Source organism: Platichthys flesus, chromosome 14 (assembly GCF_949316205.1).
Source record: "Platichthys flesus chromosome 14, fPlaFle2.1, whole genome shotgun sequence".
NCBI lineage: Eukaryota > Metazoa > Chordata > Actinopteri > Pleuronectiformes > Pleuronectidae > Platichthys > Platichthys flesus.
This window is the reverse complement of record NC_084958.1, coordinates 9546045-9560346: the sequence shown is the minus strand read 5'-3', so window position 1 is coordinate 9560346 and position 14302 is coordinate 9546045. Positions and strand designations below refer to the sequence as shown.

Here is a 14302-nt window from a genome sequence, read left to right as displayed (position 1 = left end):
CAGCCGCCTCCTTCAGCCCCGAGTATACGCGCAGGCACCGAACAAGCTCCTGTCTATCTGAAAGTCAAACGCCGTTCTCCCGGCGACTCCCTCATCATCATCTTCGACCGGCTCCAGTGCAGCGCAGTGAGTGACTGGGTGGACTAGATTGCACAGTTTATCCACTGGGGAACTCCCTGTTGTTTACCAGGGCTCAAAGGTGAGCGCAACAACACCTTCCACCCTCATGTGGGTTTCCATAGAAACCGCTTCAGGTAAGGCAGGTAGGATGCTAATGGCCTCTCAGTGGGCCCGTGAGGCTCAGCTGCATGCAGCAGTTTGTCATGGAAAAGCTGAGTCCCCCCCCCACCCCCCCCCGTGATGATTAACTTTTTTTGCAAAGGATGAGCAGAGCAGGACAGGGAGGAGAGTTTGTGTGTGTAATTCAAATCAAGCACCTTTACACTCACAGAGTAAATATATATACACAAACACACGTGACCTGCTGCACCTCAACAGGCCGGCAGACTGTTGATCTTGACATAAGCAAGACGGTGAGCGGGTTTTTTATGTGGTATTCAAACCCCTGAAACTCCTTGTATTATTCATGTGGTGCTGGAAAAAAAAACAAACATGTGGCGATATTAAATTGGTGACAGTTCTGTTTAACATAACAAGCCCAAGGGTAGGAACCCACAGCAGCTTGGAAATGGAGCCAGTCATTCAATAACACAGACAGTGTGTCACATCTAATTTATTCGGTATTCAATACAGCACAGTGTTATTTCGGATCTTTTCTTTCATCACACAATCTAGACCATCATCTCTGTGTAATGTAATCATGCTTCCGTCTGATATATTTGTATTGCCTGTTTGGCTTCATAACTATTTGTTATTTATTGTGTTTGTGAACTGGCAATTTTCTGTAAAAACAACAACGCTGTCGATCTTCGTCTGCAAAAAGGTGGAGATACGGGCCTGACAGACTCCTTCTCAGGGTTGTATGAGACTCAAGTGTTCCTGATGAAACTGAAGAAAACAAAATAAAAAATGTATGAAGCTCAGTGTGCTTTATCTCACCTGGTAACCTGAGACATTGGCTCGTCCGTGACACTGCATGCTGCTGGGCTGCTGGGCTGCTGGGTTGCGGACGTGAATCTAACAGAATTTCATCTTTAACATTGACGACTAATGGGAATGGACTACTGCCTGCTTTAAAGTGGACTGCTCTGTCTCCAGCGCTGTTTGGAGGTGCCCTGCCCTCTGTTTCAGGTCTCCCTCCTGCTGAGACTCCTCCATACGACCTCTGTGTACTATCTGTGCAAAGTCCTGGATTGGCCTTCTACAATCGCACGACAAATTTCTGGGATTACCCGGGGCCAGCAGCCGTTATTGGACCCACGGTGTCTCCTCTTTTCTAATTATGTGTCTGAAGAGCCTTTCTGACCATGTGCAGACAGAGTTCGGTGTTTAAAAGGTTGCACACCACCGGGCACGATGGATAATCACCAAAAGAGGAAACAAACTGTTTTTACCATTGGACTGATATTCATGCTGAGCGGCATCGAGTACGGTAAGTTCATCATGGCAGCTTTATGGACACAGGATACTGGTCTCATGGGAGCAATCTGAAATACAGATGGGCTTGGCATTTAGGTTGTAGGCTCATATCAGAGAGGACATGGCCTGTGATGTTGTTCAAATATATTTTTCTCTGGGTAAATGAAGCTTGTCATTTACACATCTCCCTCCACCTCCTCCATGCTCATCCTTCTCTTTATCCGTGCTGGAGCCAGCCGTCATTCTGCCTACGATATGGAGGTACCTGCAGATTTTGGAGGCCCCCCCCTACTTCCTGGGTCTGGGTCTGTCGGCCTTCAGTCTGAGCGGGCTGCTCACAGGCCCGCTCTTCGGGTTCTGGTCAGATCGGTGGAAAACGACAAAGTCCATCATCCTTTTTTCCAATCTTTTTGAGATTGTCGGTGAGTCGTCGCACCATGAGACAAATCACACGTCAGAGATTGTGTGGTCAGTTGTTGTGAGACTCTCAGTAACACATATTTGTGCTCTGTCTCAATTAGCACTTACCACACACTATAATGTGGTTTCTATCTAAACAACTATAAAGGGCTTTAGACAGTCGGCTCAAAAATGTCTTTTCATTTTGCAGCAATTTATATTTGGCCTTTTTCTTAACCACTGTCTGCACAGTGCATGATTGGAGTAACCCCTCGGTTAATGACCATTAATTATAGACTAGTCTTTACAATGCATTATGGGAAAATGTTGAATGCATGGGTGACTAAACATTCAAGCAAAACCCTGCTGGCAAAACTGACAAAAACTGTATTAAAGGTAAAAACAAGAGAACAAGGCAACAACAACAGTGGAAGGTAAACACTATTACCACTAATACTTCTATTACTACCACTACGAATACTACTACTACTTCTAGATATTAGTAAAAGGCTAATATCAGCTTAATAACCCATAGTCAATGTGTCATATGTAGTTATTACCTTGCTCACTTCTTTCCTTAGCATATGTGCTATACTAACATTAGCTTTTTAGCATTAACAGCTAAAACGTTGGCCAAAGTTCCATATTGACCTAATGACAGTACCACAAGTTAAGGTCTGTCCAACATTCATAGCTCATCCAATTGTGGTGGAGCGCATTCATATTTTAGCTTCTTCTGCTAGCATGGCTAAAGCAAAATTTGGAAACAACATTGAGTCTTAAATGAAGATGTGTTTTCTATCTTGTCTGTTCGCAGGTAACCTCATGTATTTTATTGGATATTCAAAGTGGCTGTTGTTATGCAGTCGGCTTGTGGCAGGTGATGCATGCGTGCACACACACACACACACACACGCACACACCCAAGCACACACACACGTGTTTCAGCAAAATGTCGACCTTCTGAAGGCAGAAGCTTTTTTCCCTTCAGGTGTCGGAGCAGGAGCGGGATCCTCCATCTTTGGTTTCCTGACTCAGAGCACTCGGCCAGAGGAGCGTGCCGGTATCTTTGCTGCAATCATGGCCTGTCGACAAGTTGGCCTCCTTGTCGGTCAGTCCCCCGCCCCCCCGCCTCCCTTCATCATACCCCAGAGAGAGGTGTCATTTCACCTCTCTCCTCCTCCCCTGTCTTCTCAGACGGAAGGATTTTGTGCTGTCTTCTTTGATGTGATGAGAAGGGGACGTTTGATAAAATCACCGAGGCGGAGGCTATACCGCTTCCGCACATCCCCTGTTTTTATCCCATCTCCTCTTTACAGCACTTCATCCTGTCTCTCCAGGGCCGGCGTTCAACCTGTTCCTGCGGCTGTGTGATTTCAAACTGGGGCCCTTTGTTGTGAACAAGTATACGTCTCCTGGGGTAACAGCATCCAGATAATCAGTAATCTGAGGTTCTCATGAATACAAAAGCGATCCGCAGAAATAGTTTCTCTGCATCCTGCGCTCATATGTGTTGTTTTCTTCTCTCTGCTCCTCTGAAAGAATACAAAACACTGCACAACTACAAGACATTCGGAGGCCCGTAACAACCCATATTGATCTATTTCCATCTCCCACGTCTTTGAATAAAACAACTGTAGCACAAATGTGGCTTAAATTAGATATAACGCTTAATAAAAGCTCTTCTATGCCCACTTTCATTTTCCTGCATAATTTGACGCTGCATGTCGCTCTTGATTTCACTGTGCCTGGTAAAAAAAAAGCTTTTTAGGATTCTAGTGTCATGAAAATGACATTTTTTTAACTTAAATTAAAATATTATTTTTAGGACTTTCTTGTCTTCATACTCCCAGATCTTCATGTGTCTGCTGTGGGTGCTGCTCCAGTGTGTTGTCCTGGCTATGTATTGGGATTTACCGCCCATCACCTCAGAAGATGAAGCCGTGATCCTGGAGATGAAACAGGAGGAAGATGATGATGAGGAGGTGCCGCTAATGCAGTCCAACGAGGAGCTGTCGCACACCTACAGAGCCGTCAGCTCCCACCAGCCGGAGTCCTCCGCCTTGTCAGATACGCAGCCCGACCACGAGGCCACGGCGGCGTCGAACCCCTTCAGAAACTTCAGCGCCAGCAGAGGTGAGACAGCAGGTTTGAAATGTCTGTCCTCGGCAATAACTGTACGTTTTCCACTGCCCTGTCTGTGAGGTTCCGGTAGGAGGACGTGTCACTGCCAATGCACATGTCTCCAATCTGCTCTATTGATTCTTTTTGAAGACGCACAAAAATACACACACGCTCACAAAGGGAGAGAGAGAGAGGGAGAGACAGAGAGAGACAAAAGAGAGAGAGGGACTAACAAAGTACAAAGGAAGTTAATCAATAGTGGCACACAATCGCTGCTCGCATCCCATGTAAAATTACTATAACACTAATCCAGTAGGACACCTGACATCATATATATATATACACACACACCGACACACACACCGACAAACACACCGACACACACGCCGACATACACAAACACACACACACACACACACACTCTGACATAAACCAGACACATACACACACGTCCAATCAATACACCCGAAATCTGATCTAACATGCCACACCGAATTCCTCAGAGAGGTCTGGAGAATGGCAAGTGTACCTGAGTGTGTGTGTGTTTGTGTGTGCGTGCGCTTGCCTGCGTGCGTTTTTGTGTGTGTATGTGTTTGTGTGTGTGTGCGCATGTGTCAGACTTTCATATCGATTCTCTCACTCTTTGAAGATGTGGCAAAGGGATGGATAGCAGACTTCCTCCTTTATTGACTGGCTTTGCTGCGGTTGACTTGTGGATGGAATGGAGAAAGAATTGGTTATGTGGCAACATCCTTCTCATTGATTCTGCTTTGTTTTGAAGAAATCATGCAACACCAGAAACTCATGAGAAAAACGAGAGGATATCTGCAGCTCTGGCATATACTGTGCTGTACTGAGTGTGTGTCAGCCGCTGTGGCGTACCTAGTATTCACTCTTGTGAATTATTGATCTTCTCTGACTTGCTCTGTAGGAAAAAGAAAATCTTTCACTTTTCAACTATTTTTAGTTCTGGTTTTGGAGGAGTATCAGTGTATCAGTGTTTCTACAGATTTACCAAATCCTAGTTGTGTTGTAATATAAAGTATCTAAATAATCACTCAAATATGTGATCCATACATTAACATATCACTATATTTGAACCTCTCTCACTTGATCATACATGAGTGTGATGAAAACTACTTAAATACTTTGAACTCAGTTTGGCCTCAGTCCAATCCACTAACATGGAGGGGGTGGGGTTTATGACCCTTACTGCAGTCGATCTTTATTTACAGTCTGTGGTTTAAAGAAATGCTTGAAAGGTCTGTTAACTGTCTTTCTTCTTTTATTTTTTTGCTCCAGCCAGGGGACCATTAACTTAGCATAAAGTCTGGAGCCTGGAAAAAGTAGCTAGCCGAGGATTTTTGTCACATTTGAACTGTTAGTGATGTTGTTTCCTGTCTTCATGCTAAGCTAAGCTGCTGGCTCTAGCAATATATCAGATGTGCAGATAAGAGAGTGGTATCAATATTCTCGTCTAATTCTCAGCTCTAAAATGAAACTGTATTTTTTCCAAAAAGTCGTTAAGGGACCAAACTCCTCACACTATGGTTGTACCTGATGACATCATCTGGGAATGTGCAGTTTGATATATAGGTAAACTCTTACGAGACAAGAACGGCCCAAAGAAACACATTCAGAGAAATGCAGAATTCATTGTTTTGGAATTTCAAACCATCTTGATCACTGCTGCATTTATTTTCATTTTATTTATTCTCTCTGTCTCTTCCAAGTCCCTCAGCTTATCTAAGTGCAATATTAAGCCACGTGAGGATCACTTTAAATCATTGTTTAAAGCCTGATTAATGCACATTTACATACAACCAACTTGAACGTACTGTATATGCAGGCGTATAGAAAAATGATATCATGTGAATGATGGTATAAACACTAAACTGAGAGAACTGAACCACAGCAGATCACACACTGTTATTTTCAAACCATTCCCACAGCCATCTGGCACATCCTCGCAAATTTAGCACCAAGCCCGGCTCATTTTTCCTGCTCTCCAAGTCCATAAGGGATTTTTTTTGTTCCAGGAAAAGCTGGAACCACAATTTGGAATTTATTGAAATGTGTGTAGGACAAAACAGAATTCTCACTGCTCTGTAGATTAAGAAATAGTTTATTGGATGAGAGGATCAACATGACCAAGCAAACCAGGATTGATTACACCTGCCTCTCTCAGTCCTGGCATCCCCCTCGGATAGTCCATGTTTTCTTTTTCGCTTTAAACTTTTTTTTTATCTCGTCGTGGCTCGCCAGTCGAAAACTTCCAATTCAACGTGGCCACTTGAGCTTGTTTTATGATTCTCTGTTTGGTTCCTCCGGTTTTTCAGTATATCTCTTCTTTCGCTCTGCAGAGTTCCTGAGAGAGGAGGTGGTCGTGCTCCTCACGGCTCAGTTCATCACTCTCTTCAATCAGACAGCGCTGGAGGTGAGGGCAGTTAACGTGGAGATCCATCAGCCGGAGTCTCCAAACATTTCACCCAGCGTCTCACTGTTTCACCCCGGGTTACAGCCACACTGCATCCATCTGAGCCCCACCTAGAGAGAGCTGCACTCTTTCTAATAAAAATGATAATTCAAGCTTCAGCGTGTAAGATTTAGCTGAAAGAGATCTATTGGCCGAAATAAAATAATCGTAGTGATGTTTTCACTCATGTGTCATCACCCGCAATTGTACAATCTTATAATTTTTGACTCTAGAATTCGCACTTTATATATAAATACTTTAAATTGCTTGTGAGATAATGTTACATATTGAGATTTAAATAAGCTGGTATGCATTTTTTTATGCAACTTTATGTTTACATCAGGAGCAGGTCTACAGTCGTGCAAACTGGACAAACATTTGAGTTTTTATGACAACTGAAGGATACCCCAAGTTCTCTTTCCCTGTTTGGAAGGGGAGGGTGAGGTGAGGGGTATTCAGCTGCAACAAGCAACTTCACCACTAGATGTCACTAAATTCTACACACTGAACCTTTAAGTCGTGCTTCACACTCAAAATAACAGACTAGTCACATAGTGCTGACATGGATTATACAATCTTACTTTCATTTTTATATCAAAACAAAACACCACTTTTGATCTGATGCCTCTGATCGACTTAAAAAAGCTGCCTGTTTCTGCCCTGATAAGAAATCTCCTCCTCGACCGAATCCCTTTTTCCAACCGACTGACCCTGTGAACATCTCTCTGAAACCCCGCAGACCATGGTGACTCCCCTGACGCAGCGTTACTTCAGCTTCGGCGAGCTGAGCAACAGCCTGATGTACAGCCTGTGCGGGGTGGAGGTCATCCTGGGCTTCTTCTTCGTGCGCTGGCTGAGCTCGAAGGTGGCGGACCGCGTCGTGCTGGCCGCGGGACTGGTCATCTGCTGCACCGCCTGTATCTGGTCCCTCGTCTTCCTCTGCGACCCTCGAGGTGCCAACCTGTCGCGGGGAAAACACACAAACACAGCGAGACACACATGCAGAGCCAGACACAGACTCACAACTGACTTGAGTCCTGTGCCAAATCCCTTCTTTGTGCGACTGGTGTTGATGCGTAGAGCCGAGTGGAGCCATACTGGGTTACACACAGGCTGAAGTGAATGTGCCCTGTAAACGATATCATTCGGGCTCTGGCAGGACAGACGGAGATCACACAGGCAAACTGGAGTCTGTGTGTTCATGTTGGCCCGCGTCTGTTGCGGCTCGTCACGTTTATCACTCTGATTATAAGTAACAGGTGCTGGAGCCGGGGAGTGCCTGAGTACATATGAAAGGATTATAGTAATCTTATTAAACAAAAACGCTATTTGTTAAAGCATATCATGCATTTGTTTGCTATTTGTTCCACCAGACTGAGAAACAAAACGCACAAGACAGACACCTGAAGAGAGAGGGTTTTTATTCGTTCTCGCACCATAAGAGACATGTTGCATTGGTTTCAAATGCATTTTGATGGCAAGAGGGCAGGAACATCCAACAGTATGAGTGGGCACAGATTCACACAAACATGTGCATGATGCAAAGCAGCAGAGAACAGAAATGGAACGGCCGCCAGCTTGGCAGGGGTTTGGTTTACAGATAGAGCCATCTCTGCTGGTGCCAGCCCATTTGTGGAAGGAAGTTAAAAACCCAGAGAAGACTGGGCTGGATAACTCGAGTATTAACTGTCTTCGAATCGCTTTGAATGATATGAGAAATGATATGCAGCAAAAAAATTGTAATTCAACAGCTCTGCAATATACAAAATTTATATATTTTTTGGTGTTTGAGAGTTGGTGTTAGTTTTACACTCTGCAAATGTGTTTCTTTAAATAAAACATTCCGTACAATTGTAGTAAAGTAATGTGGTGGTGTTATCTGTCCGTCCTCTAGGTGGTTATGGATGGGAGCTGACGACCTTCATCATCGCAGTGTTTCTGCAGCTGCTGGGCCTTCCCTTTGTGGCCGTGTCTCAGGTGTCTCTGTTCTCCAAAGTCACCGATGAGAAAACACAGGGTTGGCTAATTTTACCTAGGTGCTGTTTGCACAGTCCAACATACTGAAAGACAAGATTACTGCTCCGTGTATGTGGGTTATCTGTACTGTAGTTTCAGACTATATCTCAATGTAAACGTTCATCCTTTGTGTCTGTGTGTCACCTGTAGGATTCAGCCAAGGAGTCAGACGCTCAGTCGGGGGCCTGGCCACCATCCTGGGTCCTTTGTGGGCTGGAGGACTGACCGATAATTTGTACATAATGCTGGGCATGATGTTAGCTCTCCTCATTCTGATCACAGTAAGAAGAACCTGCAAAGAAAAGTGCTAACATGATGAATTACATTTGTAGCTTGGAGTCATTTTGGGGAAATAGACCAACTTGCTTTCTTTCAGTGGAGAATAGTGAAGTGACTGTAGTTGTTTCCCCACGTTAAATAAGACATTACTGGCAGCATTCGGTTCACTTAGTGTAAATGCTGGAAACAGTGGGAAATAGCAAACTGAGGTGTGATCTTAAGGTAACTGAAAAAAACACAAATGTTCAATCCAATGTCTCCTGACCAACGTCTCATCTAACTCTCAGTAACAAAAGCAAATACAAGCTTCACGAAATGTTACACCATGCTTTAATTCGGACTGCCAGCTACACGTGTGAGTGTGAGTCTCATGCAATGGTCACAACTTTTATATTAGAAACATAATAAAACACCAGTCAAACAGCAGGACATGCCCTCAACATTATAATTGTTGTTTTCTAAAAGAAAACTCACCACAGCTGTAGACAACAGCTCAGCAAAAATTATGGAATGAATATTTCTTGTACTCATTTGGATAAAAATAGTATAAATCCAAAACTCATCATCAAGCTATAGTCCGGATCTATCAGCGGCGTTACACAATTACAAATCAATTTAGCTTGTAGGTGGTAAATTAAACGAATCTCTCCCAAATGGCGGGAGCCCTGCTGTAATTCAGATTCTGCATTTGACAACAGTTTAATACTTTAAGCCATCTGGAACTATTCAAAGCTGCGGCCCATAAGGAAAACATTCATTAAAACATCATTTTTCACACGAGCACAATGGAAAAACAGAAGCTGAGGGCCGTGATTCCCAGAGAAATCCTCAAGTCAGCATGTCTTTGACAGCATCTGCTTATTACTCAGTGCCCTCTATATTCTCTGAAGCCACGTCACGCTGTAAATCTTCCTGCAGGTTATGGCGGCGCTGTCCTACGAGCGCCTGACCGAGCCCAGGGCGGTGCAGTGCGCCCAGAGCTCTGACAGCGGAGGGTAGAGCCGCAGTGGGTCTGACAGAGCAGGATAGGCCGAAGACGGACGTGAGGGGATGCCCTTCACTTCTGAGAGGAGCCTGCTGCAGAGGGGGAATGTACGGGTGTGTGGAATGAAACGTTCAGATAATTGTGCTTCCCCTCAGGACACAGAGGTGAAATGCAGTACGTTTTCAGCAAGACACAATCTGTGCTGTCAGGAGATTTTTTTTATTAGAAACTACCTTGTATGCACTCTCAACGCCAGACTATTGATTATATTCTACACAAGGGGGCACCATTGCTCTCATCTTGAATATTCGGGGGCCTCAATTGAAGATGAAAGCCATTATTTTTAAACTGAACTATTTATACCCCCAGGTGTTGATGAAATGACGAGAGAACAGGGTTTTTTTTTATTCTACCATGTGACCCAATGTTCCACAACTTCCATTTCTTGTCCCGAGTCTTTCGTCTAATGAAAAAAGAAACAATTGACACAATGAGTGCAGAAGAGAGGCTGTCATCATCTGAGCAGCTCCACGCAGAGAGGCTGGGAGAAGCAGAGGGTCAGAGAGAGTGGAGCTTTAAACATTCCCGGCTATTTGTTTGTGATGTGTAGGAATCTTGTGCTTGTTTTTTTTATTTTTAGTTAAAAAGAAACACAAAGCCTCGGATGTGACAAAACCAGTTTGATGTTATCTGAATCTCATATCTCATATGAAAACGAGGAGCTAAAAGCAAATTTGAAGAATTATCCTTTAATTAGCCTTCTCTATATTTTTTTTAAAGTTTAATCACCTGAATTCATTATTCAAAGCCTGGCAGGGTGTGAGGAGTGTACAGTCAGCTGTTCTTGCCTGTGTTCTCCTCTAGGATGTGCTGTATGCTACACATCTGCGTGTAGGAGGAGAGAGCTGTAAGCAACATCAAGGCATTGTAGATTCCCTTTGTACCAATAAACACGGATTTGGCCGATCTTTGTTTTTGCATAATTGCAGATAAGGCTCTGTAACCTTTACGGTTTCCTACCCTCAGTATTTGATATTTGGCTTTTTTCCCCCCTGAAATGGAAATTCTAATCTCAGTGACTCAAGGACATAATATCTATAAGTACTTTCATGCCCTGATCAGCGTACTCAGGTAGCTGCTTGACATTTTCAGGGAGATAACAGGGTGCACGGAATCGGGTCAGGCCTGAATTTACTGTCTTTGAACTGGCGTGCTGTTTCAGCGTGATTCCTGCTCGTCTTGTGTTTTTAAAGAAACAACCGTGCAACAAGCTAAATATCTACAACCAAAAGACCCTGACACTTTTATCTCAGGCTCCAGTTCTCCTCTGTGACATTAAATATATCCAGTTTTCAAAGTGTTAATATTCCTTAAAAGATTCTCCCTCTAACAAATGAAAAGTGATGAAACTATCTCTCGGTCATTTCTCTATGCTCACTGTGTTTGCTGCTGCAGTCTCAATGGTCGGGTGCAATGACTCTCTCTATATACAGCAGAGTGTGATATCACCAGTGTGGTGGCTTATGTTAACTAGTTTTAGTTTGCAACCTTTGATAGATGTTGTGGCTTTTTCACTGATATTACTGAGACTATTTGCTGATTAACACTTCTGCAAAGGATACACCATATTTTAACAATGAATAATATAAATTGCAAAAATAAAACAAAAACACTGGACCCCTCTGTACGTAAAGTATCTTTTTATTTTTTATTTAATAGGCTTTTCTCTTGAGTATAATGTGTTTTTTATATATATATATATATGACACTGTAAAGAGCCGACAGAAAACGAGAGAGAAAAGATTGGGCTCAATCCTGGACTTTGTGATCATGGGGTCCCAAATATCGAAGTACCATATTTTTGTATAACGTTAAAAGGTCATTACAAAATAAGACCAAACCAAATCCTAATCAATTAATGGTGAGTTGGTTCAAATTTGAGTTACCCTCCATCATGGGAGAGGCGGTGGTCTAGTGGCAGAAACTTGGACTATGGGCAGAGAAGGTCTCTGGTTCGACTCCACGGAGAGACAACAAAAAGACAAACCTGGATTGATCTGTCCAGAAATCCAAGAGTCTCCCTACCCTGTCTAGTGCCCCTGAGCAAGGCACCTTACTCCCCCAACATCTGCTCCCCGAGCGCCGTACATGGTTGCTCACTGCTCTGTGTGTCCTGCACCAGATGGGTCAAAAGCAGAGATTAAATTTCCCTACCTGCATGAGTGTGCATTTGCATGTCTGTGCATGTGTTTGGGACTAATCATCAGGGCTGTGTGGCTGCGATTGGATCAGAATTTGCTCGATAGTAACAAACCCATCATCTGTCGTCATATTCTGATTTCAAACATTACTAAATCCTGATTGGCTGTCAGGGATTTGCAACATAGCTTTTTCTACCATACCCTGCCCCCCTCAAACCGATGTTAACAGCACAAAGGAAAAAATACAACATGCAGACATAACAACCTTTTTCTCACTCATTGTAAAAAGCGGATTACAGTTGTGTTAAATGTTTTCTTCCCTCCTTGTTTGTTTGTTGGTTGTCTTTTGTGTTTATAAACCAGATTACACAAAAACAACAGATCGGATTATCTCAAAACTAATTGGAAGGAAGGATAGGTTGGACATTCTCCCCAGGGTCCCAGGGCATAGTTCATGGATCTTGAGTTTGTGAAATGTGGTGCAGCTTGATTGAATTTACGGAGCCTGTTGGGCTGTGAGTGACATTCTAGTCATATAATAATCACAAAAAAACTATCAAAAATGTTTCAATATGGCACCAAGAATGAGAAGAACCAACAAAAACCCCTTCTGCTCTGTTGTGAGGATTTTGCCATCACACACCAGGCTGTCTGGATCAGTGCAGTCAACTATCCTCCAACTTACTCTCTGCATAACAGCCCTGTATAGGCTGCACCCCCCCCCTACCCCCCCCACACACACCCCAGGACATAAATAGAAAAGTCCGAGGCCTCAGGCTTTTATGTCATGTATGCCAAAGGTAGGCACAGATGCACAACTTATGAAATTTTAAAGATACACAGAACGACCATTTGATGCAGCAGCCAACAATTATTTCTGGATGGAGTTTATCACTATGGAGATGGCGTTTTGTGAGGAGGAGAGTAAGAAGCCAAGGATTAAGTAATGTTATGTAATTGGGGAGTGAAGAGGCAGTTTGCTCCGGTGGAGATGGTTGTGGAACAGACGAAGGTGTAGTAGTCGCTTAGGTGGAAGTATCCGCACGGTGCATTACTACGGATCTATAAATGGCTCAGTCTCCTCTCCTCACTGTTTCCATGCCAGATCGAGAAACTATAACTCGGCTACAGGCTGTTATTTCAGTGAAGTGTAAAAATATCTGTAGCGGCTGTAACCGCAATCTAGCCCCTGTTCACTGTCTGGGGCTTTTTGAAGTGTTGCTGCTGGAAACTGAACTCATCAGTGAAGCTTCTATGATTTAGTCTGCTGTAAGCTTTGGTGTTTGTTCGGGTATGTACTTGTATATACTCTATTCATCACACATTACAAGCTAGATTTGTTGTATATATATGTATATATATAATCTAACAACTTATATATATATATATATAAACTCAAAGGGTGTTTAGTTTGTCCAGTCTGGACTACTGTAAAAACATGGCAGCCCGTGTGGAGAAGACCCCCTCCCGATGTAAATATAGAGTATTAAGATATAAAGGGTCAAGAAAACTAAAATCTGTATAATTTAGATGATTACACACTAGAGAAAAACATCACTAGGATTATTTTATATTCAACTTCTGCCAATATATCCCTTTCACCTAAATCTTACACACTAAACTTTTAATTGGTGCATTTTCAAAAAACATAGCCATCTGTTTAGAATATATTTGACGTATTAACCCCCTTAATTAAAGATTTTACCATGATAAATGCATTGAATATGGTTTAAAGATATAAAAATATAATATTATATTTTAATATTAATATTAATATTATTATAATTTTTCAAACCGAAATTCGTTCAGTTTGGAATTAGCTTTATTATAGGGACAAAGGGAATCTGACCTATCGAGGTCAGGGTTGTAGGTTGAGGCTCTGAAGCAACATATTCCTGGTCAGAATGGAATATGTCTTAAAACCAAGACTGATCCATATTGCTGTTCATAACAGGAAGAACAGCATTTCTCCAAGCATGTAATGAACAGGCCAGAAAAGCAATCCTGCAAATACACAGTACTTCCTCTGCAAAGGCAGAGAGCAGAAAATGTGATCCTCCAGTCTGTGTCACGGCCAAATGAGGCAACGGGAAAACCGCAGAATGGAGACAGAGCTTCATGAAAGATATTGGAAAAATACGTTAATATTCATATGTTATTTATTGATGTTTAATCACAGAATCTAAATGTTCAATAGTCAAAAAATACAATTCCTGCAGTAACAGGTTAATCAGATATATATCCACTTTTTATCAAAGTGAGATTTACCATGTGGTAGAAGCA

The 14302-nt window shown here is 42.8% G+C and overlaps 1 protein-coding gene across 1 annotated transcript; it reads left to right on the top strand.

Annotated features, from left to right (window-relative positions):
* The first annotated feature begins 1476 nt into the window (after window positions 1-1476).
* mfsd8l2 (major facilitator superfamily domain containing 8-like 2) lies at window positions 1477-9832 on the top strand. The gene is made up of 11 exons (XM_062405030.1): window positions 1477-1552; window positions 1776-1961; window positions 2756-2818; window positions 2930-3049; window positions 3279-3358; window positions 3792-4074; window positions 6426-6499; window positions 7278-7491; window positions 8433-8555; window positions 8705-8835; window positions 9752-9832. The coding sequence occupies exons 1-11, from the start codon at window positions 1477-1479 to the stop codon at window positions 9830-9832; spliced, it is 1431 nt and encodes a 476-aa protein (XP_062261014.1).
* Window positions 9833-14302: the final 4470 nt, after the last annotated feature.